A 27,969-nucleotide genomic window follows, 5' to 3' on the forward strand; every position below is an offset into this window, starting at 1 on the left:
GACAACAGGGGTGGCAGGAATTTTGTTCCAAATTTAATAGATTAACACCAATTTCCACTGTTTGGCAAAATATGAGAAAACTAAATTCAAAACATCGTCAAAATCATTTTAAAGATATATCATGGGTCAATGATTTTTTACGCAAATATACTCCTGATTTTGTACACTCACCTTTTGATGACAAACAGTTTAATTCTGTTAATTCATGCCCAAAATTTCTCACTGACCCATTCTCAATTGATGAAATATCCAGTGCAGTAAAATCTAGAAAAGATACAGCTAGTGGCCTTGATTGCTTAACATACAATATGTTTCGATTGCTGAATAAAATAAACCTTACTAAACTCTTACAAATTTTTAACGATTTATGGAAGGACTGTATTATCCCACCAGAATGGAAAATGGATTGTTTGATTCCAGTAATTAAACCCGGTAAAGATCCTACAAATTTCGACTCCTATAGACCTATAACATTGACGTCCTGTGCAGGCAAATTATTCGAACAATTAATTAAACAGCGTTTAGAGTTCTTTATTGAAAGTAATAGTATATTACCATCGAATCAATTTGGTTTTCGCCGTGGATATTCAGCGCGCGAAAGTTTAGCGAACTTCTATGTCGACCTTAGTACTGCTTTGAATAACGATGAATATGTTCTATCTGTTTTTTTAGATGTCGTAGGAGCTTTTAACAATGTAAATTTAACAGTTCTATCTTCGATTCTATCCTCATTTCTTCCAATGAAACTTATCGAATGGATTTATAATTTTCTTAGTAATAGAGAAGTGTATGTTAAAGTAAATAGTAAATTAATAGGACCTAGGTTAAGCTCTAAAGGAGTATGTCAAGGTGGTATTTTAAGCCCGCTACTATATATTTTATATATCTATAAACTTAATTTAGTTTTAGGAAACAGTGTGAACAACTTGCAATTTGCCGATGATTTATTAATTTATATAAAAGGAAAGAATATTATTGATATGCAATTAGTGTTAAATGAGTCATTAAAAAGACTTGAGAAATATTTTTCTCTTCTTTCCCTCGATATTAGTTTAACCAAAAGTAAAGTAGTTGTTTTTCATCAAGTTCATAAATATGTTCCATTAATGAATATTATATATAATAATCAAACTCTTCCAACAGACTGTAGCGTTAAATTTCTGGGGGTAATTTTTCATCAAAATTTAAAATGGGATCTATACGTTGATTGCTTAGTAGATCGTGCTTTAAGAGCCACTAATATAATAAGATCTGTAATTGGTCGTAACTGGGGAGCTGATCCTAAAATTATCCTTTTACTTTACAAATCTCTTGTTAGAAGTAATTTTGATTACGCTTTCTTTTGTTATGCCTCAGAACATAAATTAGTAGAAAAACTCGAAAAAATTCAAAATATGAATTTAAGACTTATTTTAGGTGCTATGTATACTTCTCCAATTATCTCAATGCAAGTAGAATGTAATTTGCCTCCTATCCTTCTTCGTTTCGAATACCTAAAACTCAAATTTCTCTTCAAAGTTTTTTCAGTTTCCAATAACCCACTCATACTCAAATTATTAAATTGCCCCATTTCTATGTTTTTGAATAAAACTATTATCAATGATTTGAATTTACGAGATGAATATAACATCTATAGTAGTAAGATACTTCCTTGTTATAATGGCCTTTATGAGAGTAAGTTCTGTAAGATCAAAATTGTTATACATAAAGACATAAAAGAAAAGCACGATATGTATGAGACTTTATCAGAATTTATTGACTACAGGCAGATATATACAGATGGTTCCAAAAATGCACTTAGCACTTCAGTGGCTTTTTACGATTTGTCAAATAGATTTGGTCACGGTTATAAAATTTCAACTTTGGCTAGTATTTACACAGCAGAAGCAAAAGCTATATTTTTAGCATTAGAATACATAGAAAAACAGGTACTATATTCGAAATGGATTATAATTACAGATAGTATGAGTGTTCTTATGGCATTAAAAAATAACACAATCATTTCATCATCAAACTACTTAATTCAAGAAATTCGTAATAAATATTATCATCTCTGTACTATATATGGAAAAGATATTATCTTCATCTGGACCCCTTCACATATTGGAGTGTTTGGGAATGAACAAGTAGACACTTTGGCTAAAATTATTAATTCAAGTGCTGCTCGTGTTCAAGATTTACCCCTTTGTTACTCAGATTGTAGTATTGGAATACATAAAATCGTTACAACTAAATGGGAGGAGCATTGGACTCAAATATTACAGACTAAAGGCAAATGGTACCGCAAAATTAATTGGCGTATTGGAAAACCGTGGTTCTGCAAAGGAAAGGACACAAACAGAAAATTTTACACCAATATTTGTAGATTACGAATCGGCCACGGACATTTCAACGAACACCTGCACCGAATGGGCATGATTGCTTCCCCATCATGCACATGGTGTAACTCAAATACAGCCCAATCTCTACATCACCTTTTTTTTTGATTGCTCTGAATTTGTCATTCAAAGACACATTATGTTTGACGAACTTAGGATTATCTTCAAAAAACCCGAAAATATCCCGCACTCAATCCCGCTTCTCTTAAGATTTCCTTCTTGTTTCAAAGCTATTTTCACTTATATTACTACAACATTCAAGGAGCTATAAGAATACTTTTATTGAATTGCAAGACAATGATTTTTTATAATTATTTATTTTTAATTTGATAAATCCACTGGTTTAAGAAAACTCAAGAAAAGATATTTATGAAAATGTACTTACCGGATTTGACAAATGAAATATTGAAGATTATGACAATAATTGAAGCGACATTAGAAAAATAAAATTCCAGACAATTTATCTTTTTGAAGACTAGGCAGCATGGTCTCCGACCTTAGCCTGTTCCAAACGGAACAAACGTACTAAAAAAAAAAAAAAAATGACATTGACAGTGACATTAATGACATTCATTCGTTTCATTTATTTATTATTATTGTTTGTTTTTCTACGATTTACTAAAAATATTTATTTTAGAAACAATGACAAAAATTGCGGATAACGTGAACCCGCACGTATACGAGAAGGGTTCGGAACGGAAGACAACTTCGGCCGAACTTGACGAGGAGTTAACCGATGAGTTTGATGAGAGAGAGATCTTTGATTTAATACGCAATATCAACGACCCTGAACATCCTCTGACTCTCGAGGAGCTTAGAGTGATCGAGGAGAAGAATATTGTGGTGAACAATAAGGAAAATACGGTGGTGGTTAATTTTACACCAACTATTCCACACTGCAGCATGGCAACGTTAATAGGTTAGTTTTTAACTTAATGTGTAACGGTTTAATAAATCGGTCAGTGGATACCCTTGGGGGCAATTCGCGGAGCTCTATTCGATGAGTGTATAAAAGTAGGGTTATTGCGACATCAAAAAATTATCATAATTTTTCCAAGTCCCAGAAATATTTGGGATCCTGTAACTCGGAAACAGTATCGTACGAAAATATGTGACATTACCAAAGTTGATCCACTTGAAGAGCTCTATCCGATGGGCCTATAAAACTTGGATTATTGCAACATCAAAAAATTCATTAGAATTTTTCTCTCCTTGGTCTATAGCGTTCCTAAGGGCTCCCCTCGAACCAATAAATCATCTTACCTTCCAATAGTTGCGGGTTCTATTCGCGCTTACACAAATACTTATGTTTGTGCATCTCCGTCCCACTCATGTTTCTGCCTCTGTGAAATTACAGATTTCTAAGGCACACATCATAGGAATTAGTCTCAGGAATGGCATCACAGGGATATTCAGTACATCTGATTGTATCCAGTGATATCTATGATTTTGTTAATGTCTATAGGCAACGGTTGCCACTTTTCATCAGGTGGGCAGTTAAATAATTTTCCATTCTCAATTGTATTAAAAAAATGTATCGTTGATCTTCTTTAGGTTTGTCAATCCGTGTTCAACTACTTCGAGCACTGCCTAGCAGGTTCAAAGTAACAGTTGTGGTCTCCGAAGGTACCCATGTATCAGAACATGCAGTCAACAAGCAATTGGCCGACAAAGAAAGAGTGGCAGCTGCATTGGAAAATAATAATTTAGTGCAAATAATAAATCAGTGTGTGGCAAATGTTTAATACTTTGATTTAGTTGATGTGGTAAAAATTGCCACTATTGATAAAATTATTGTGAAATTATGGTATAATGAAATGACTTATTGATTGTAAATAAACAATATTGTATATACTCAATTTAGGCGGTGTGGTAAAAATTACCACTGTTATTAATGATTGCAAATAATTATTTGCATAAGTGATGATCTGTCTGTAAGATAAATAATACTATATTTAATTTAGTTTATGTGGTAAAAATTACCATTATTCATAACAACTGCTAATATTCCTAATGAGTAATTTAATTGCTGTAATGTAATAAATACTATTGTACTTATTTTGTTTATGATATGCATCCACTTAGTTGTAAGTATAAATTATGAAAGAGAAAATTTTTCAAAAATAAGATTAGCACAATTACAACAACTTGTACAACAATTAGTCCATTACCTTAAGGTTGTCTTGAAAAGATTGCTCTCAGCAATAAGACCGCCTTACTGTACTTATACAATTGTATCATTGTGTTTGTAAATTGTCTTGTTTATTCCCTATATTGTATAATGCAAATAAAGTATACTCATTCATTCATTAGCCAGCAATTAGATTTTTTAAGTAACTTAGGATGGCTGCTTTATATTTACATTATCACAGGCTCAGGTTTGTGACATTCTTTAAAAAAAAACTTACTATTTGCTAAACTATAATCAGACTTATCTACTTTTTCAAGTCAATAGGCGACCTAAATATATTTGGACCACTTAGCAACTTTCACAGCTCATTATCTACTATGAGACACATATGAGTACGTAGTCACCCATTAATGTTACAACAAAAATATTACCTTCATGTGATATTTAACAGAAATTGTTTTTTTTTTATACCACTGAGGTGGCAAATAAGTACATGGACCACCTAATGGTAAGCGGTTACCATAGCTTATGAACGCCTGCAATACCAGAGGTATTACGCGCGCGTAGCCGACCCTGAAGAAACTTTTTTACCTCTCTTTTGAAGAACCCCATGCTGTAGTCTCTTGGGAAAACTTCGGCAGGGAGCTCATTCCATAACCTGAGTGTTCGTGAGAGAAAACATCTCTGAAACCGCGTTGTACGCGACCATTTAGGCTGTAGGGTATGAGGGTGAACTCCCTATCGATGGCGAGCCGTACAATGATAGAAAGTAGGCCGTAGGCATCATATTGAATAATTCCTCTGAGCACAATCCGATGTACAAGCGGTAGAACACGCAGAGTGAGGCAAAATCTCTCCTAAGACTTAAGGGTTCGATACCGCTTGCAAGCCTGGGATCATCGACAATTCTCATAGGTCGTCGTTGCACTGAGTCGAAGGGTTCAAGCTGGTATCTAGGTGCTCCCGCCCATAAGTGACAGCAATACTCCATATGGGGCCGGATTTGCGATTTGTAAAGCATTAATCATAAGTGCATATCATCATCTTCCTACCTTTATCCCAATTATTTTATTTGTGGTCGGCATAATATGGTTTTCTCTTTTATTCTTCTCAATTTGCAGTTATTTCTGCATTCACTCCCATTCTGGCCATATCATCTTTGTTGATATGTGCATATATAGGTAGAAAAAGATATGTGATTATAATAAATCTCGAAATATCTAATATTAACTGGAAATAGTTTTAGTTTTAGAAAGCTATTGATGTTGATAAACTGTGGTAATTTTAGTAAGTGTGGTATAATAATTATGTCTATAATAAAAGTGTTAGACCTTTATAATTTAGATTTATTAAAATATTGTATTTCTCATTTATTAGTGTATTTGAAATGAAAGAAGCTTAATTTTTGTATATATATTTATATTTTATAATTATTCAAACAATATTTTGATACTTACACATAGTAATTGAATCAATCGTGCAAATAACAATAAAAATACACATTTTTTTTAAATATTTACATAGTTTTTTTTTATGTATAATAATTAATTGTTATTCAGTATCTATGTATGAGTCTTCATTACAACAGCAATAGTAGACAAATGCTTCTATCTTATTTGGTGTTATAGTAGTTAATAGTACCGGCTTTAATGGGTGTGTGTGGGGGGGGGGGGAGGGGTTGAGTGGCGCTTGGAGGCGTTGAGATGTAACGGAGGTGTCGAGGTTCTAAAGGGGCGCTAAGTTTATGGGATGTAGTCAAAAATAAAAAAAGCGCGAACCCAGTGTGGGTGAGAGGACCTTTTTTAAGAAGGTGAAGAGGGAGACTGTACAAAAGTCGTTTGCTTGAATACCTCTGTCCCATTCGTGTTTCTACCGTGAACCAGTTGTGTTTGCATGGTCGTGTTTCGGTTTGAAGAGTGGGATATGGCGTGAATTTACAGGGTACAGAGGAATAACACTTGAGTCCTCAGGAATGGCAACGCATGGGGGGTATCATGGGCGAAGCAGTATACTCTGTTATGTCCACGGTACTGCTCATGTCTATAGGCGACGGTTACCACTTTCCATCAGGTGGGCCGTCAGTTTGTTTGCTATTCTAAGTTGTATAAAAAAAACCTGACATATTGATATTGTATGCAGTAAATCCGGCATGGGAGATATCGAATCAGATGTAAACATCAATACATTATGCAGTAAAAGCTCTTTATTCCCGCGGTATAAGTACGTTCCGTAAATATAGAAACCGTGAATATAGAAATCCGAACCACTTATACAGTGGCGTTAGCATTTGACAACGTACTGTAGGCGTATTTGTGATAAGGTCTGTTTTACTTTTTCATTAGTCTATTTGCCGACGCGTTTACAAAGGATAGGTACATAATCCTTTTTAATAATAATATGTACCGATTAGATCCGCTAATATAGAAAACTTTAGCCGCGAATATAGGTAATGGGTCGCAATTTTTTAATCCGCGAATAGTGAACTAAAGGAAGCGAGAATAAGAAGCTTTTACTGTATTGAACTAAGTGTTGCGGAAGTCCATATCACTGGTTATTTGATTTAGAATTATTTTGTTTAATTCCGCTACCATTAGTATGCGTGTGACTGCCAACAGTCAAAGATTGGCCAACACTATTACTATCAGAAGTTCCACAACCTTCCATATTAGCCATCAATCTCTGACGCCCATTTTGTTCGTGCCCGTTTTGTGACCAGAGTTTCGCCTCTAAACGAGATATCTTCAGGCAAATTAATAGATCGCTGCTCGGACTGTTAATCATTCGACGTCCAAACTGCGAATTAGCGGTCTAAAATTAATGGCGATGGTTGTGGAACTTCTGGTAGTAATGGTAGTGATTAATCTTTGATTGTTGGTCGTCCCGCGAATTGGGGACCGGTAGACAGCAGAGGTCGCCAGTTCGGGGGCCGGCCACATATTCTTTTGTTGCAGTATCCGGCCGTAGTACCTTCCTAATGCTCCTCAAATATTGTGTCTAAACTGCGCCCACTATGTACCCTCTTGTATAGGCGTTCCGTCACCCGTATCCAACAGCGAGGACGGGATGCCTTAAATACTGTATCGCAAACCATTAAAAAAAAAAATCTTCGAGTGTTGCCAGTCACACACATACAAATGGTAGCGGAATTAAACAAAATAATTCAAATCAAATAACCAACATCAATACAGGATAACCTTTTTTGGAAACCAAATTAGATATCGGACCCGATGTGAGTGCAAGACGAATTTTCGATCGACATTACAATAAAGATTGTTAATTTGTTTGTATTTTTTTATGTTTGCTACCTTATAACTCCTTCAGCTGTATCTAAACTGCTTTGGATTTTTTTTATCTGAAAGGGTACACGTTAAGTTTAGAAATTTTATAAACATTAGTCTAGTAGTTTGGTTTTAAATCAACGTAACCGAACAACTAGGTATCGTGAGTCTTAAATACTAATGGCGTCGAATGGAGCAACAGAAATGCAGTAGGAATGATAGATTTTTTTTTATTAATTCTCTCTAAGGGCGGGTCATCAAAATACAGGCAAACTTTAATAGCGACATTTACATTGTCAACAACGCCATCTAGTATCTGTTTTCAAACTAAATTTTCGATATAAAAAATACATTTCGTAAACAGTAACAAATCTTGCCACAATTAAAGTAGGATTTTTTTTGGTACACCTTTTTAATATTCGTCGTCAAGAAGGCTTAAGAAATTTGCATTAGGTCGTCAGGTACACTAAAGTTAGTCCTGATTGTAAATTGACTTATTAAACTTTAATACACATAGATAGAGTAAATGGCGGATTTAACACAATATGGCGTTGTCTACCAGTCGACCGTAGACAGGAATAACGGAAAATATAATGGACGATGCAACGTGATGAGCAAATAGAGAGAAAAACAACAATAATATTAATATAAGAGAGGAATTATTTATAATTTTTTTTTTATGAATTTTTGTGACACTCAAGTATAATGTAAACTAGATTTAATATTAAAAATATATGGACGGATCCAATATTAAATATAAAACTTTGATATATTTAAGCGCGCTTCTTCTTCACTTTGAGTTGGCTGCTTTTGTTTCATTCTTAATGTCGTCGTATGAGGCTTGATTCTGGAACAAACAAGTTTAGTCGTAAACCTAAGAACAAAGATTTACATAGAAAGAATGATAAAATAAAAACTGTAAATCATATGGCTGCCTCCTTTCTTCTTATGCAAATATAATTAGTAAAAAGAGGACGAAAGATACACTATCACTTGTTATTTTCCTCAATTCATAGCAGGCTATAAAAAATGTTATACGGCCGTATAACCCTATCAAATTCAAATACAACTTGCTCGCATACTCTCTACATTAACTGTGTCGAATATATAATCTAGTAATGTAAAATTTGTCATTGACAAATAATTGACATATCAAACATTTCCTATACACTAGTCTGCTATGAATTGAGAAAAGTAGCAACTGATGGCGTATCTTTCGTCCTCGTTTTACTAATTATATTGCAAATTTAAAAAAATATATTGTAAATATATTTAATAAATTATATTGAAGATTAAAAAAAAAGAAAGATTTAAGTGCTTGTAAAAATGCAAGTCTTTTTGAATACTGAATTTTGGGCAATGGCTTTAAAAAAAAAAGTAATTCAATTGAGTTTCTTGCCAGTTCTTCTCAATTGGATCTATATACCGAACTGGACGGTAGGGGAAAAAATAAAATTATATGTAATAATTTGACGTTCATAAGCGGCTAAAATGTCCTACATGAATAAATGATTTTAGAATTTTGAATTTTGAATAAAGTTATTTAAATAAAAAAAAAAAATACCAAGAATTTAAACCACGTGTTGTCGACCCTGAAGAAACCTCTTTTTTTCTTAAAACAAAACTTATGTTTTGTACAAAAGTCGTCTATTTAGTTGGGTACCTTTGTCCCATACGAGTTTCTGCCATAACAGCTGTATTTTTTTTTATGGGTGAAAATGGTATGGTAACCCCGGCTGCACTAACGGGATACGCTGGCGGAGCACCAGTGAAGGGTGATAGATGAGAATGAAAACAGGCCAGTTAGCCCATCATGATGAATTCATCAGGAATTTACCATGATAGTTTCCAGGGAGAACCGCGAGGAGGTCGACCTGGTAAAACAGCTGTACGAGGTCTGTCCGGAAAGTTCGTATAAAAGTGTTCTGGAATGCGAGAAAGAGGAGTGGGGAGGCCAGGTAAGCGCAGGACCCCTTCCTTATGTCCCTAACAATGCTTCAGTTCTGGTCTGACCGCCGTGCGGTGCGAACTGGCTTGTCACGCCATCTGTGAAGTTACCTCTTAACGAAACCCCGTCGGCATGGAGCCCGCTTCCGTTGAAGAGCAGCGCGTCGTAATCAAGTTTCTCTCGAAACTCGGCAAGAATGGCCGTGAAATTTTTGCCGATCTCAGAACAGTTTATGGGGATGATGCTGTGAAGGAACCAACCGTCCACAAGTGGCTAAAAAGATTCAGAGAGGGCCGAGACAATGTTGATTGTTTTTTTTGATGTTCGGGGGATTGTCCATCAAGAATTCGTCCCTCCAGGCCAGACAGTTGATGGAAAATTCTACGTCGATGTGCTCAGACGCCTCAAAGCTCGTGTGGCACGAGTTCGTCCAGAATTGGCGCGAGAGGGGCGTTGGATTCTTCACCACGACAATGCCCCTGCCCACACCTCTCTTGTTGTCCGTGAGTTTTTGAGTAAAAATTCCATTACGGTGACCGAACACCCCCCTATTCGCCGGATTTGGCCCCGTGTGACTTCTTCTTGTTCCCAAAAACCAAATTGGTACTTCGGGGGCGGCATTTGGGGGACATAAATGAGATAAAAAAAGCTACGACGGGGCAGCTGAGAAACCTACAACCAGAGGACTTTCAAGGAGCCTTCTCACAGTGGAAACGGCGTTGGCACAAGTGCATTATGTCACAGGGGGAGTACTTTGAAGGGGATAAAATTGATTTACCTGAATAATTGTAAAATAAAATTTTTAAAAAACTTTTATACGTACTTTCCGGACAAACCTCGTATTTGCATGGCTGTGTCCGTTTGAATGGTGGAATATGTAAATTATCGGGAACGGAGGTATAATACCATAGTCCTTAGGAATGGCAATGGAGTATCATGGGCGATACAGTATTTTCTGTTATATCCATGGTATTGTTCATATGTATATTCTATATGATAGGGCAGGCGGAATGGCTTTTATAATTATTATTTTCCAAAAGTTAATTACAAAAAACATTCACCAACTTTTATAAAGCAAAGTAATTGAGGAGCGTCCATATGTAATCTTTTTTTTTTTAATAGTGTTGCCATCTATAATTGCAACGTCCATCTAAATGGGATAGGGTTGCCATATGTGTAACAGTATATAGACGACGGTAAGCACTTTCCATCAGGCGGATCGTCACCTTGTTTGCCATTCTAAACATCATTAAAAATATCTTTTAAGTTGTATATATGGAATTTTGTGTTTCGGTTTGAAGGGTGGGATATGGCGTGAATTTACTGGGTACAGAGGAATAACACCTGAGTCCTTAGGACTGGCAACGCATGGGGGGTATCACAGGCGAAACAGTATACTCTATTATGTCCATGGTACTGCTCATGTCTATAGGCGACGTTTACCACTTTCCATCAGGTGGACCGTCAGCTTGTTTGCCATTCTAAGTTGTATAAAAAAAAAAAAACCTTTACCTCCCACATATCGGGGTCCCAACTCGGGAAGAGCTTCTTAAAGACAGCAGGTTCCCTCCCCTGCTTCACAGTTACCACTATAGCGTTGTCCACTGTACGCTCCAGGCCATCGTCCTCTATGTATTCCTATAAGATTCATAAACATTTTAATCAAGTAATTTAATGACCATGAACTAAGGTGAAAAGTATTGGAGATAGTAATTCATCACCATCATCTTCATCTTCATCATCATACCAGCCGTTATCATCGGCGGCCCTAGGTGGTGGCGAACAGTGCAAACGCCCGGGGCCTTGCGTAACAACTTAAGCAAATTTTAAACAACCAGTTATTGGCATTTTGTCTAATGGCAAGTCGCAAAAGCTTCCCGATTTAGGCATTTTAATCACGTATGAACAAAATTACCAGCACTAAAAAATACAAATAAAAAAAAAACAATTGTACAAAAAAAGTTTATTTATAAATAAAAATTTATAATATATAAATAACAAATATACTAACACATTTAAAATATACTATATTATACGCAAAATTGAGAATAATATAAAGTACTTACTGTTCGGATAAAGTAAAAAAAAGAGCTGTTTATAATTACTCCTCTCCATCCAAAGGTTGGCTGCAAGAGATCGCTCTTAGCGATAAGGTCGCCCATTGTTCTCTCATTGTGATTATTTCTTGTAATTGTTTATATTTATAATAAGTTTACTATTGTAATCTTATGGAGAAAACAATAAAGAGTATCTATCTATGAATGTTTTTTTTAAAGACGGTTTAGTCGGTAGTCTCTTAATGGTTACCATCTCATTTCAACTATAAAACATCACTTTACCTCGACAATCTGACTCCTAGCTGTCTTGATTCTCTCAGGAATATTGCTCCCCTGCCACAAGTATAACTCTTCACCAGTGTCAAGTACGTATACTCCATCATCTGACAGATCCTGAGGGAAATAATGTTTTTACAATAATTTTATTAACGTCAAATCGCAAGGAGATTTAGGACTACTTCTTGAAATCTGATTGAGAGTTATTTGATGCGAAAATTCACATATACTTTTGTTTTTGGTGACAATATTGTTTCTTTTTTTATATATATACAACTGAGAATGGCAAACAAGCTGACGGCCCACCTGATGGAAAGTGGTAACCGTCGCCTACAGACATGAGCAGTACCATGGACATAACAGAGTATACTGTTTCGCCCATGATACCCCCCATGCGTTACCATTCCTGAGGACTCAGGTGTTATTTCTCTGTACCCTGTAAAATCACGCCATATAACCACCCTTCAAACCGAAACACGGCCATGCAAACACAACTGCTTCATGATAGAAACACGAATGGGACAGAGGTACCCAATGAATCGACTTTTGTACAAAGTCTCCCTCTGGTAAATTGTATTATAACAATCATTATTGTAATACATTCAAAATGGCTGCCGCCACAAGATGGCGGATGATGTATAGATAAGTTAATCCTGTTAATATGGGTATCAAATGAAAGAGATTGAAAAGTTTATAATATTATTTTTTATACCACGAATGTGGCAAACAAGCATACAGCCCGTATGATGGTAAATGGTTACTGTAGCCTCTAGACGCCTGCAACACTAGTACCACATACCATAAAAATCGTCTTTTATTATGGCAAATTCGTGACTACTTCTTGTTCAATATGTCACGATAGGTTAACTGACCTGTCCTGATCCTCACCTACCATCCCTCACTGGTGCCCCGCCAGTGTATAATGATAGCGTAGGCGGGGTTATCATTCCATTATCACAATTTAAAAAAACACTTGTATGGGCGATATCATAATGGCTGGCCATCAATTTCTAGAAGCATCTCAATACATAGATATCGGATTTTACTCATCTCTAATATCAATCTACTTGTTGAATGCCTGCTGTACCTGCTGCGTGAAGTCTGGTGGAAGCTCCTCAAACTTGATCTTCCCTGTGACGGTGACGGTGACCGCGGTCAAGGTGGTTGGGGTGGTCACTCGTCTGCTGACGGCCTTCCGCCAGCCGGATGCGTCTTCTTTCTCTTCAGGAGGTCCACCTGTTAGTAGAAGTCAATGATATATATAGCTCCAGCAGTTGCCGAGCTTGGTAAGCGGGTTGGCAACCATCCGGCATAATTTATAATTTTAAAGATAATATACCTAGGGCATTCCAGAATTCATCAGGTTCTTCGTCTTGTTCCACTTTGACGACCTCCGCCTGCTCCAATTCCTCAGAGATAATCGAGTCGATGAACTTCTCAGCGGCCTCTGCCTCTTCCGGACTCGATTCCTGTAACGACATATAATTACGACTGCAGGGGAAGCGTATTATTACTGGGTACAGAGGAATAACACCTAAGTCCTCGGGAATGGCAACGCATGGGGGGTAACATGGGCGAAACAGTATGCTCTGTTATGTCCATGGTACTGCTCATGTCTATAGGCGACGGTTACCACTTTCCATCAGGTGAACCGTCAGCTTGTTTGCCATTCTAAGTTGCATAAAAAAAAATTAGTATATATGATAATTCGTACAGCGTTACCTTTCCGATCCTAATATAGTAAGCGTCAGGGGTCTCCAACACGAAGACCGCATCGTCCTCCAGACTGTCTGCTGATTCCACGACCTGAACCCCTCTCATGTCCACACCTAGCTCTGTGCCTTCCACCTGAAATATGTAGACAGTGACTTCGCTGTTATCAGATACGGAACTACAGGGACCACTGGCCCTATTCCCACCAAAATACCCAAACGGGGTTACCATTCCATTATAATCCATTTAAAAAAAGCCCTCTGTTTTTTTTTACTTACTGGTGTCCCGCCAGCATAATCCGTTAGGGTTACCATTCCATTATCATTCATTAAAAAAACAACCCTTAATCATAAAAACTAAAATCTACAAATCTATTTTAATTATTACACTATTCTGGCAATTTTTTTCAACCTGGGAATTTTACTCATAAAAAAAAAATAGATAAAGAAAATAGATAGATAGATAGATAATTTATTTGCATCACTTACAGCACACAAACAGCAAAAGACACAAATGCAAAGTGAAAAAAGATAAAAAAAAGATACATGTACATATATATATATATATATATATATATATATATATATATATATATATATATATATATATATATATATATATATATATATAATAATGTAATAAAAATAATATAATAATAATCATTGCGGTGGGATGGTACGGCGGGATAAACATTCCGTTATCATCCATTAAAAAGAACTTACCTTAAATAGACGGATTCTGTCATCGTCGTATGTATTTCTGGAATTATTCGGTTTGTAATCACCATCTTTGTTGCCAAATAGAATCACCAATTTGCCTGCAAAGAAAGAAGAATTATATATCAGTCGTTAACTGCCCACTGCTGGACGTAAGTCTGCCCCTTGGGGGTTTTGGTCGCCACACTTTACAGGCGCATTGGCAACCGCAGTTAGGCTTTGGTGATGTTTTAAGAGGGACGCTGCTGCCCATCCCTCGCCCTCCCTTAGTCGCCTCTTAGGACACACACAGGAAAGGAAGCGATGGCCCATTTTATGTCAGGATCACACTGTAAATATATATTATGCTATCTACTGTTGAACATAGATAGATAGATAGATATTCTTTATTGTTTCCTTCAAAAGAGTACAATACAAACAAATTACAAGAAATAATCACAGTGGAAAACAAATGGGTGACTTTATCACTAAAAGTCATTTCTTCCAGGCAACCCTCGGATGGAGAGATGTAATTATAAACAGTTTGAAATTAAATTAATTATTTAAATTAAAATAATCGATTCCATAATTTGATTGGTCAAGTTTTAGATTATATAGACAGAATGTTTCCACACAAATGCCCCGAAAATAGATATCCGTCATAGACTGTCATATCGAACAGGGCCGTCACTTATGGTATATACTATTGGAGGGTATTTAGACCGTAGTGTGTTGTTGTTGTTAGACCGTAGTAGTTGCCAAGCGTGGCAAACGCTTGGCAACTACTGGCTAAATCCATAAATAACAATATTTATTCATTACCAAACACCCGTGGCGATTTAAAAAAAAAATACAGCAATTTATAAACCGATCTGGAAAATTCTTTTTTTTATCTAAAGGGAATCACTATTCAATGGGTCCCATGGAAAAAATATCAAAATCGATTCAACAGTTTAGTTTTTTTTTTGGATAGTTATTTTTTGGGACACAATTTGTTTAAATAAAATAAATAAATAATAGTTCATTAGTTTTAATGTATGAATGAATGAACTATTATTTATTTATATTTATCAATTTCTCGTATCTTTGTTTATACCAAAATCGGACCAATAAATGGTGTTTAACATTTCGTTCGTCATACATCCTCTACCATAAAAGTACTAAGGAACAATATTTTAACATTTTTAATATTTCCAAACGGCATGTATTAGGTAATTTTAACATCAAATTTCTGTTTCGTGTCGCTCCGAAATTTCGGAAAACATTTCATGGTAGGCCCTCGGGTATTACGCAATGTTTGAGCAAATGGTCCCCGCTCAGTGTTACGCTACAGCTGAGGAGCTATAGCGTTGATTTTCAGCAGGCAAAAGTGGGCGTCCCACTTAAAGCATCTCTAAAACTTAACTGCGGTTGCCAGACCGCCTGCCAATAACTAGTTACTGGCGAAATCCCCAAGGGGTTGGCTTACGTTCAGCAGTAGACAGTTCAAGGCAGACATGACGATGATGACGACTTGACATAGGTTTACATCGGTCGCAGAAATATAGTTTGAAATACCTTTGAAGATACTCAGGAAGTGCTTCGGTTCCTTCCCTTGGGGGACTTTCACGACGGTCACGTTGCCGTCCAGATCATCCTCCAACTGGGAGGCGAGGGTGCTGGCAGCTGCCTTGTCGTCTGCTGATGCATCAGTGCCCTAAATGGATACAGAGAAAAGAAAATGTTAATATAAAAAAAAATGCAGCGAGTTAGTTGATGCAGGTGGTTCAGGACCGTTATTTATGGCAGTCTATATGACAGATGATAGCTGAAATAACGGTGATGATAAAATTAAAAGTAGACGAAGAAATTTTCTAACCGAGCTGTCAAATCTTAAAATTTTTAAACTAAATTTTCTAATGTAAGTAGTATATTCATTTATTTTAACATTTATTATATAAGTAGGTAGGTATCATATGTATTTATAGTGTATGTATTTATGTAATATTTTATTATATATTTTATATAACTGTATATTTGTTTATGTATTAATAGTTGTAGCACTTCAGCTGCCCGCTAACGAAATGCTTTCTAACTGTATTGGGTTGATTACAATATTTACGAATACATTATTTTATATGTAACTTACAAGTGCAATAAAGATATATATATATATATATATATATATATATATATATATATATATATATATATATATATATATATATATATATACCCTGTAAATTCACTGCCATATCCCACCCTACAAATCGAAACACAGCCATGCAAACACAACTGCTTCACGACTTTTGTACCAAGTCTCCCTCTGGTAATGTAAGTATAGATGTAGCTAAATTAATTTAAAGTGCATTTGCAATGACTAATATTGCATTGTAACTTACTAGTCATCAACACCAGCGTGTAATGGTTGTATTTAAATAAATAATACGAGAATCAATAGAACGATCCATTTGACTGATAACGTAATGGCTCTTCGCTAAGTCACTAATTGCTTACGGTGGAAAGTGACAAAACATATTTGTAGATGAATATTATACCCAACCAGGTCGACTTCCACGCGGTTCCCCCTGGAAACTATCGTGGTTAGTTCCTGATGAATTCATCATGATGTGCTAACTGGCCTGTTTTCATTCTCATCTATCACCCTTCACTGGTGCTCCGCCAGCGTATACCGTTAGCGCAGGCGGGGATACCATACCATTTTCGCCCATCAAAAAAAAATATGAATATTTGCTGCGAGGTTATATGAATAATGCGTAACCGGCTGTGTGGTCCCGACGTAGGTTATTTATTTATTTATATCGACGGTTGAACCGCAAAATTGACTATCTATCTATCCTATTTAAGAGCTGCGCTCTTGTCGGTGGAGCTCTTGTCACTCACTACGATTGTCAGCGAGTCCCTTCACCTCTTGATACGACACGACACCAACTGCTTCCTTGATCTGCCTGCTGTAACTATGCCTTGGTCTCCCTCTTCCCCTTCTTCCTTCTATCTTACCTTCTATTATAATGTTCATAAGTTGGTCGTGTCGTATCAAGTGTCCCAACATTTTTCCCCTTCTGTCTGAGGACACTATTGAGATAGTTCTAATAATTTGTCGCTTGTAATTAACTAAGCGAGAAAACTTGCGAAATTGACTTCTATATACCATTCGAATTGCCTGATTTTTCTGCGTCGAATGGTCTACGTTTTAAGCTTCTACGATAGTTTTTTTGTCTACAAAATAATATTATGATTTTGTAGATTCCCTTATAATATGGATATTTTTCAATGGATGACAATGGAATGGTAACCCCGCCTGCGCTAATGGTATACGCTGGCGGGGCACCAGTGAGGGATGATGGGTGAGTTGCCGACCCTAAAGAAATCTCTTTACCCCCCTTTTGAAGAATCCCATGCTATAGTCTGTTGAGAAAACCTTTAAAAAACTTTTAACCTTTTAAACTTAAAATATGATCAAAGAAAGTATCGAATGATTCATAATATGAAGTTCCACGCAAAAAATCTCTCCTTATGCAATTCTTCAGTATTCAAATCTACACTAATATTATAAAGAGGAAAGATTTGTATTTTTGTGTGTATGTATGTTTGTAATGAATTAACTGAAAAACTACTTTGCTGATTTAAAAAATTCTTTCACCATTAGAAACCTACATTCACTCTGAGTAACATAGACTATATTTATTGCTAGAAAAGATTAGGGTTCCTTACTAAAACTTTAGTAACGTAACTCGAGGTGTAAGAAAATACTATAAAATATCTTTGGTCGCGTGCACTGCGGACACTATTGGTGATAGAATAAAAGTATGTTCTACAATATTAAAGAAAATATCGATAACTACAAAAAACTTCCCGATGCATATGTCTAACTATTATCGTTATGTCGCAATAACCACTTTTTACATTTTAAAAGTTAATAGAAATACTGACCAAAATTACACCATGTTATTCATACATCTGTTTAAATCCTTATCCAAATAAATCATATTGTTTTAAAAACTGTTTCAATTTATGTAGATTACTTTTTGAATTGTTCAAATCGGCTATTTCATTCAATAGATATTACGAATTTAATAAGTCATAGAAATAGAAAAAATAACACTGTCGCGTTGTACATGTTATTCTTACCTATTTATTAATCCTTATCCAAATAAATTATTTTGTATGCAAAACTGTTTCAATACCTGCAGATTACTTTTGAATTTTTCAAATTGTAGGTATATTCCATTCGAAAGATATTATGTTAAAAAGTTAGATATAGAAAAGGCGCCGCCCGCCGCCCGCGCCGTGTCGGCTGCGTGGCTAGCTAGACAGACATTGTAGCGGTGCGGGAGAGGGACAGGTGGAAGCGGGTACATCTATGTAATAGGTAAATAGGTAGACTCAGATAAAAATGTAAAATGTTGTAAAAATGTCCACCCGTGTGTATTTTAAGTTCCAAAACCAAGCGTTGTAACTACTGGCAAAACCCCCCAAAGGGGAGGCTAACGTTTTGAGGAAATAATTTCAATGATTGGATAATATTGTAAGAAACTCTTGAACTATATCTGAAGTGAGGAAAAGGGTTGTCCTCCTCTCTCCTACTCGCTGTGCACAACAAACGCCACAAAGGAAGTTGAAATGTTATCTACCAACCACAATACGGAATGCAATAAGAAATAATTTGGAAATATTACACGAATATGTTATAATAATAACAACTGCTAATGCATTTACTTCTTCAACAAATTTGTAACCGAGTAATAAAACTAAATTATGACAAACGCCGATATTCAATAGCACATTAACAGTAATGCATTTCTTATCGCTAATGTCTCATTATAATTATATTTGCACCTCGCCAGGTAATTAGCTAATTACTCGCAAGGAATAACAAAAGGGACTATTCCTACTATTTGGGTATAAATAAGGGCTGCGGCCCAAATTAGTCAGTCTCAATCTGATCCCCGACGCGTACGCACCTCTGTGAAACTAGACAGAAATTATCGGGAGTTATGGTTCCAAATTAAATTCCAAAAGTGATATACACCGTTGCTGTATAGAGGTAAGTAACAATATTATATTCTCTTTTTAAGTTTCTTATATGTCTATGTAATTGTATAACTGATTATGAACTTTATGCATCAAAACTGAAATTGGTTTCTTTACAACAAGTGCTGCAACTGCCTCAGTAGATATGTTACATTTCTATCACTGGGTACGTTGTCGGCTCTTGTTAGTAAGAAATATTCAGCATCTAGTCGAAGCAGTACATCGAGAAGATATTTCCTGTTGGCATATACGAGTGCAGTTTTCTTTAGAACAAGTGCCACAACTGCCTCAGTAGATATGTTACATTTCTATCACTGGGTACGTTGTTGGCTCTTGTTTATAAGAAATATTCAGCATCTACTGGAAGCAGTACATCGAGAAGATATTTCCTGTTGGCATATACGAGTGCAGTTTTCTTTACAATAAATGCTGCAACTTTCTTAGTAGATATGTTACATTTCTATCACTGGGCACGTTGTTGGCTCTTGTTTATAAGAAATATTCAGCATCTACTGGAAGCAGTACATCGAGAAGATATTTGCTGTTGGCATATGTGAGTGCAGTTTTCTTTAGAACAAGTGTCACAACTGCCTCAGTAGATATGTTACCATTCTATCACTGGGTATGTTGCTGGCTCTTGTTTGTAAGAAATATACAGCATCTACTGGAAGCAGTACATCGAGAAGATATTTTCTGTTGGCATATACGAGTGCAGTTTTCTTTGCAACAAATGCTGCAACTTTCTCAGTAGATATGTTACATTTCTATCACTGGGCACGTTGTTGGCTCTTGTTTATAAGAAATATTCAGCATCTACTGGAAGCAGTACATCGAGAAGATATTTCCTGTTGGCATATGCGAATGCAGTTTTCTTTGCAACAAATGCTGCAACTGTCTCAGTAGATATGTTACATTTCTATCACTGGGCACGTTGTTGGCTCTTGTTTATAAGAAATATTCAGCATCTACTGGAAGCAGTACATCGAGAAGATATTTCCTGTTGGCATATGCGAGTGCAGTTTTCTTTAGAACAAGTGTCACAACTGCTTCAGTAGATATGTTGCAATTCTATCACTGGGCTCGTTGTTGGCTCTTGTTTATGAGAAATATTCAGCATCTGTTGGAAGCAGTACATCGAGAAGACATTTCCTGTCGGCATATGCGAGTGCATTTTTCTTTACAACAAATGCTGCTACTGTTTCAGTAGATACGTTACAATTCTATCACTGAGACACTTGCAGACTCTTGTTTGTAAAAAATATTCATCATCAATTAGAAGTAATGCATTATTAATGAGAAGTAATACAGAATAAAAAAAAAATAACCACTGTTAGGGGGTACGATGTTTGCGGGGTCAGCTAGATATAAATATTATTTGTTCAAATAAACTTACTCTTTTTTATAAGAACTATTTAGCATCTGTTGGAAGCAATACATCGAGAAGACATTTCCTGTTGGCATATGCGAGTGCAGTTTTCTTTACAACAAATGCTGCAACTTTCTCAGTAGACATGTTACAATTCTATCACTGGAGGAGTTGCAGACTCTTGTTTGTAAGAAATATACAGCATCTCCTGGAAGCAGTACATCGAGAAGATATTTCCTGTTAGCATATACGAGTGCAATTTCTTTTAGAACAAGTGCCACAACTGCCTCAGTAGATACGTTACAATTCTATCACTGGGTATGTTGTTGGCTCTTGTTTATAAGAAGTATGCATCGTTATGTTGTGACATTTACTACGAAATAGTTTTCTTAAAAAGTGGAGTTGTAACTTTTTTTGCTTTCACTGGAAATTAGTCCCTTATTTGTAGAAAGAATTTATTTAATTTTGTCGTAACATTTTATATTGTCGTATACAAATGTATTTTTTTTTCTGAACAGAAGCTGTATCAAGGTGTTTTCGTCAAGAATATGTCACAATATATAAAACGTGTGTTAGGCCAGCAGTGCTCGGTCACCTGCAAACATGTTAGCATTTGTTTGCAGGGGTCCAGCGCTTACTGGTTAGACACGACAGACAACTGAAAATAGCATATCGAGACGACAGCAACTGTTGGCAAGTGTATTTTTCCTTACAACAAGTGCTGCAACTTTTTCAGTAGATACGTTACAATTCTATCACTGAGACACTTGCAGACTTTTGTTTGTAAGAAATATTCAGCATCTGTTGGAAGCAATTCATGAAATGTATGGGTGTATTTTTCTTTAAATAAGTGCTGCAACTTTTCCAGTGATATGTTATAAATGTTATCCAAGGGAAAGTTGCAGTCTCTTGTCGTAAGAAATATTCATCAGTAATTGAAGCCAACGCATTGAGAAGATATTTCCTGTTGTCTTGTAAAAGTGCAGTTTTCTTTAGAACAAGTGCCACAATTGCTTCAGTAGATATGTTAAAATTCTATCACTGGGCACGTTGTTGGCTCTTGTTTGTAAGAAATATTCAGCATCTACTGGAAGCAGTACATCGAGAAGATATTTCCTGTTGGCATATGTGAGTGTAGTTTTCTTTAGAACAAGTGCCACAACTGCCTCAGTAGATATGTTACAATTCTATCACTGGGTATGTTGTTGGCTCTTGTTTGTAAGAAATGTTCATCATCTATTGGAAACAATGCGTTGACATGAAAATTCCTATTGACAAGTACGAGTTTTTCCTTTACAACAAATGCTGCAACTTTTTCAGTAGATATGTTAAAATTCTATCACTGGGAGAGTTGCAGATTCTTGTTAGTAAAAAAATATTCATCATCAATGGGAAGCAATACGTCAAATGTACGAGTGTATTTTTCTTTAGAATAAGTGCTGCCACTTTTCCAGTGATGTGTTATAATTCTATCAAAAGGCAAGTTACAGAATCTTGTCATAAGAAATATTCATCAATAACTGAAACCGACGCGGTGAGAAGATATTTCCTGTTGGCAGATGCAAATGCAGTTTTCTTTAGAAAAAGTGCTGCAAATGCCTCAATAGATATGTTTCATTTCTATCACTGGGCAAGTTGTGGGCTCTTGTCTATAAGAAGTATCCATCATTATGTTGTTTTAATAGCTTTTTACAGGTTTTTGGCAACATCAGTAAATTATAAAATATATTATAAACAAAGTCTTAAATCTACTTGCGTAAGTTTTTTTATGAATATCCTTATTGAAACTTACCCAAAAAGGTGTGCATTGTTTTCAATGTCCACACGATTTATCTAGGCGAGTTTGTATAGACTATTTTTATTTCAATGACTATTCAATAGTAATCCCGCCCGCGCTGTCGGTAGTCAACGAGGTACAATAGCTGGACAGTTGGCCTATTGTAATGAATTTACTAAGACTTAACCATAATGGTCTCCAGGGAGATCCAGGTAGAAGTTGGCCTCATAGTGTATTACTAACAATTTTCTGCCATTTTAAGTTCCATAAAGAAGACAAAAAAAAACTAGGTGCGAGTAATATATAGCAAAGTCCGTATATTTCAGTTATAAATTTATATTTAATTTAATTAATAATTTAATTCTATTTTAATGTTTATCAAACACAAGGCATGCTGTGGTCGCCTATAAATCTAAGAACAGTTAGATCTAATCTACCAGTGTATTGTATTGAAATGTTTCGCTGTATCTTATGTTGGTGATCCTATAAAGAAATAAATATACCGGTCGAATGACGTATATGTTAAAGTCTGTTATAATAATAATAGTTTTTTTTACACCACAGTAGGTAAACGAGCATGCGGTTTACCTGATGGTAAGTGACTACCGCCGCGCATGATCACCTGCAACACCAAAGGCATTGCAGGTGTGCTGCCGGCCTTTTAAAAAGGAATATTCTCTTTCCTTGAAGGTTATGATGTCGTATCGGTTTGGAAATACTGCTGTTGGAAGTTGATTCCAAAGAGTGGTTGTGCGTGGAAGAAAGTGCCTTGAAAAACGTACAGTGGATGACCGCAACTCGTCCAGATGGTTGGTATGAAATTTTAGTTTATGGCGGGTTGTACGGTGGTGAAAATCAGCAGCAGGTATCAGTCCAAACAATTCCTCAGATCTCCCTATGATAAATTCAGTAGAAGATACTTATAAAAAAAAAGATAGGAGCAATTTCAAGAAAAAATTACAATGAGAAAAAACAAAGGCTTTCTTATTAGCGATAGCTGATAGGGTTTATTGGCAACAGAGTTGCTAGACTCCATTCCCGTATCCCTCATACAAGCTCTAGGTCTCTAGACAAGTGGCAAGCGAATTCGTCAATGAAATCGACATCGATAGCGAGTCCGTGAGACAGAATGAGATAGCAACGCCGGGTGACTCGTTCCAACTCACGGACTCGCTAGCGATGTTAAATCCATCGACGAATTTGCTAGTCACTTGTCTAGAGGTCCTGCTTAGTTTAAGAATAGATGGCGCTTTCCAATATATCGTGGTACTTATGTATTTATTAGAATCATGTACATACGATCCACGTGTAAATAACATAGGCGTCGTCCCCGGCGTCGCTCGTGTATTGGTACCTCACAACGTAGACGTCACTTTGGTAGAGAACGGACACACCAGACTCGAAGCGGTCGCTCACATCTTCTTCGCCTTCTGCGATCCTGGTAATCAAAAAGTTGAATCTTAGTACGACAAGTAAAATGTCCTACTGGGGGGGGGGGGGGGAAGGGATTATTAGTAATGGGGATCTAACAACCCCATTGCTAGCAATATACCCTAGCGCGACGATCACCATGCAGTTTACATTTGGAAACCATCTTGGTTTAATTCTTTATAATCCTGTCACCATGGGCCAATTGACCTGCTTTCTTCCTCCCCTACTGGTGCCCCTCGTCTATACTATTAGTATACGCTGGTGGGCCACCAGTGAGAGATGATAGATGAGGACGAAAGCAGGTCACTTAGTCATCGAGACGAATTCAAGAATTAATCACTATGGTTTCCAGAGGGTCCCGCATGGAGATCAACCCAATAGGGCGATGGATGAGGTTAACGTTTCAGGGTATATTGTTAGCATTGGAAGTACCAGTCTCCATTACAGATAAATGGAGGGTGGGAGAAAATCTCACAGAATCCCATCAAATCTATATTTAGTTATCAATTCAAATCGTGTTAAAATTTAGAGTTGAGAGGTCACCTGGTGACAGTAAGGGTCCCGTCCCCGTTATCAGGCATATAGCCCCTGGCGGCTGCACTCTTCCCGATCTGTTTAGCAGCTGCTGCTGATTCGTCAGCGTCTCCCGAGTAATATCCGGCATCTGGAAGAGAATATTGTGATCAGCTTTTGAAATATGAAGTTTTCGAATGTAGAATTACAAAATTGGACGTGGGCAAGATAGTTCAAGGGTTTGATATATTTTGCCAGAAGCTATTTAATCTTCATCATCATAACAGCCATTAACTGCCCACTGCTGGACGTAGGTTTCCCCTATATATAGACTGCCAAATGGAATGGCTCCGAACCGACAAACGATGGGAAGGACAGTTTCTAGAATAGCGACCCCATACAGGGAATCGTAGTGTAGGACAATCCCCCACTAGATGGACCGACTACTTCAAAAATATACATTAAAAATATGTATTTCAGTTAATGTTCATTTTTAGATACTCACCTGTCTCCGTGACCAACTCCTTGACAGACTTGCCACCCACAGTGTCCCAGTTGTGGAAATATTGTTTGAAGTTAGAACTCTCGAGGCCTTCTGATACCCTGGTAACGTGAACCTGTAACATGACGTATTTTAAGTTTCATCATCAGATATATTCATCATCATCCTTCGTCCAGTTCTTTTATAGGCGTTCTTGAACATTAATTAGGTTTCGTTTGAGACAATTGAAGTCCAGTTTAAAGCATGACAATCTTTAAACATCAAGACAACATACGGACATCTTTACCCCAGTTTCAACATAGGGGACAACTACCTTCGGATCACTGGATACTCACCTTGTGTGGCGAGGCGTGATCTTCCTAAAGATGTGGTGGAAATTGTATAATACCCACAGTACAAGCCCTGCTTAGTTTAAAGCCAGATGGCGTTGTACAATTTTTTTAATTTCAATTTACTTTATTGTTTTTTAGGAAACTTTTTATTTTTTAATGTAATTTTTTTTATGTAGCTTAGCTTAGATTTAAAAAAGCTGACGGCCCACCTGATGGAAAGTGGTAACCCACGCCTATACACATGAGCAGTATCATGGATATAACAGAGTATACTGTTTCGCCCATGATACCCCCCGTGCATTGCCATTCCTGAGGACTCAGTTTTTATTCCTCTGTACCCTGTAAATTCACTGCCATATCCCACCCTACAAATCGAAACAGTCATGCAAAAAATACAACTGCTTCACGGTAGAAACACGAATGGGACAGAGGTGGCCAAGCAAACGACTTTTGTACAAAGCCTCCCTCTGGTTACTTACTACCGGTTTAACTTACATGTAATTAGATCGAAAAAGCTCGACTAGTTTCGAGACCAACTCCTGATCCTTAGTCATGTGTTAACAAGTACTTGTAATTATCTTCCTTTGTTTTACTGTTTTAATTATACAATATTATCATACCTATTTGTACAACAATTAGTCCATTACCCTAAAAGGTTCCTTTAAAGAGATTGCTCTCAGCAATAAAACCGCCTTACTATACTCATACAACTGTATCGTTACATTTATTGTCTTGCTTATTTCCTATATTGTATAATGCAAAGAAAGTATACTCATTTATTCATTTATATGCGGCTATGTCAGGCTCGCGCTCATATCACAGCTGTTCATTACTAAGGATCACGAACAGAACCCGAAACTTGTCGACCTTTCAATTTACGTACCCAAGAAGGATACCCTTTAGCATCCAGATATTTCTGTACAATATCGAAGTAATTCTTCTTCACCTCAGCGTCGACGTCATTGCCAAGCCATATGTAGATTCCAGAGCATGGTGTATCCAGCACATACACTTCCTGTATACGGGAATAATATTTCGTTAGATATTATAATGGGCTACTTTCTACCATCAAACAGCTCACAATCGACACTCGTATACTTTAGAACCTAGAGGGTCGTAAGCAGCAATGTTTCAGAGATTTTTCCTTCCGTAGGTTATGACATGAGCTCTCTGTCGAAGTTTACCCAAAAGACTACGAGTACAGCATGGAGTTCTTCAAAAAAATGGGTAAAGAGGTTTCTTCAGTCTCGGCAATGCGCGCGTAATGCCTCTGGTATTGCAGGCATTCATAGATTACGGAAACTGCTTACCATCAGGTGGGCCATATACTTGTTCGGCATTTCAGTGGTATAAAAAAAAAGAGTTACTGCCTACCCCGTAAAGAACTTGGTATGAATATGGATATTATAATAATCTTCAATTAGACATGACAGAATATAAGTTTCCCCCTAAAGTTTTGTCAGTAGTTACCACGCTTGGCAGGCGGATTGGCAACCGTAGTTAGCTTTTGGAGATGTTTTAAAGAGGGATGTTGCTGCCCATTTCTCGTCCTCACTTTTTTTTTTTTTTTTTTTTTTTTTCCGGTTGGAGGCAGATCTTTCCTCGCTTCCAACTCCAGACTATTCACCATTTGTTTTTAATCAATTTACAGAGTGTGACGTTAAGAAGAGCATTATTTCTATAACGTCTGATGCAGTAGGTAGCGATTGCATCAGTCGTAAGATGATCATTCCGATTCTTGATGAAATATTGTCTATAATTTGCTTTATCCTAAACCGCTCCATTGAAACTTGTACCTTTCCAAAGTGTTGGAAAGAAGCACAAATTATCCCCATTCCAAAAAAGAACAATCCTCATTCTTTCTCTGATTTGCGACCTATCTCAATCCTACCATTCCTTTCTAAAGTGCTTGAACGCCTTATTCATACTCAATTGACAAAATTTTTTACTCAAAATAACCTATTGAACCCTTATCAGTCTGGCTACCGACCCGGTCATAGCACAGTAACAGCACTAGTCAAGATTACTGATGATATTCGATCGGGTATGGAACACGGCCAACTGACCATTCTCACGCTCCTAGATTTTAGCAATGCGTTCAATACCGTTGACTTTGATATCCTACTAGAACTGTTACGCTCTCTTAACGTATCTCCGCCTGTAGTTGAATGGATTCGTGACTACTTGTTTGGACGCCGGCAGCGAGTACGAATAGGTGATACATATTCATCTTGGTGCGATACGTTTGCTGGCGTTCCGCAAGGTGGCGTCTTGTCTCCTCTCCTTTTTTCAGTTCTTATTGACTCAATATCTGACCAACTAACTTCTCTCTACCATCTATATGCAGACGATTTACAAATTTATACTCAGGCCTCTATAGATAATTTAAAGGATGCTATCGCTTTAACAAACAAGGATCTTAAACATATAAGTGATTGGAGTAAGGCTTTTGGACTGAAAATAAATCCTTCCAAGTCTCAGGCAGTTCTAGTAGGTAGTTCTAAGTTAATACAAAAGGTCGATCATTCAACACTGGCA

The 27,969-nt window shown here is 36.6% G+C and overlaps 2 protein-coding genes across 2 annotated transcripts in view; one reads left to right on the forward strand and one right to left on the reverse strand.

Annotated features, from left to right (window-relative positions):
* Nucleotides 1-2,926: 2,926 nt before the first annotated feature.
* Nucleotides 2,927-5,774, forward strand: LOC113512661 (MIP18 family protein galla-2). The gene is made up of 2 exons (XM_026896583.3): nucleotides 2,927-3,297; nucleotides 3,933-5,774. Exons 1-2 carry the CDS (start codon nucleotides 3,021-3,023, stop codon nucleotides 4,121-4,123), a joined length of 468 nt encoding a protein of 155 aa, XP_026752384.2. The 5' UTR covers nucleotides 2,927-3,020; the 3' UTR covers nucleotides 4,124-5,774.
* Nucleotides 5,775-5,911: 137 nt separating this feature from the next.
* LOC113513990 (gelsolin, cytoplasmic-like) overlaps nucleotides 5,912-27,969 on the reverse strand; it is a 32,725-nt gene continuing 10,667 nt past the window's right edge. Inside the window, exons 8-19 of the mRNA XM_052892258.1 lie at nucleotides 26,315-26,446; nucleotides 25,103-25,214; nucleotides 24,628-24,748; nucleotides 23,953-24,091; nucleotides 16,034-16,172; nucleotides 14,504-14,598; nucleotides 13,791-13,916; nucleotides 13,408-13,537; nucleotides 13,156-13,304; nucleotides 12,075-12,185; nucleotides 11,248-11,373; nucleotides 5,912-8,634 (exon numbers count right to left, since the gene is read on the reverse strand). Of these exons, the coding sequence (XP_052748218.1) occupies nucleotides 8,578-8,634; nucleotides 11,248-11,373; nucleotides 12,075-12,185; nucleotides 13,156-13,304; nucleotides 13,408-13,537; nucleotides 13,791-13,916; nucleotides 14,504-14,598; nucleotides 16,034-16,172; nucleotides 23,953-24,091; nucleotides 24,628-24,748; nucleotides 25,103-25,214; nucleotides 26,315-26,446 (1,437 nt within the window). The 3' untranslated portion in view covers nucleotides 5,912-8,577. The remainder of the gene's footprint in view (nucleotides 8,635-11,247; nucleotides 11,374-12,074; nucleotides 12,186-13,155; nucleotides 13,305-13,407; nucleotides 13,538-13,790; nucleotides 13,917-14,503; nucleotides 14,599-16,033; nucleotides 16,173-23,952; nucleotides 24,092-24,627; nucleotides 24,749-25,102; nucleotides 25,215-26,314; nucleotides 26,447-27,969) is intronic.

Source organism: Galleria mellonella, unplaced genomic scaffold (assembly GCF_026898425.1).
Source record: "Galleria mellonella isolate WM207_F2 unplaced genomic scaffold, CSIRO_AGI_GalMel_v1 utg150, whole genome shotgun sequence".
NCBI classification, from domain to species: Eukaryota; Metazoa; Arthropoda; class Insecta; order Lepidoptera; family Pyralidae; genus Galleria; species Galleria mellonella.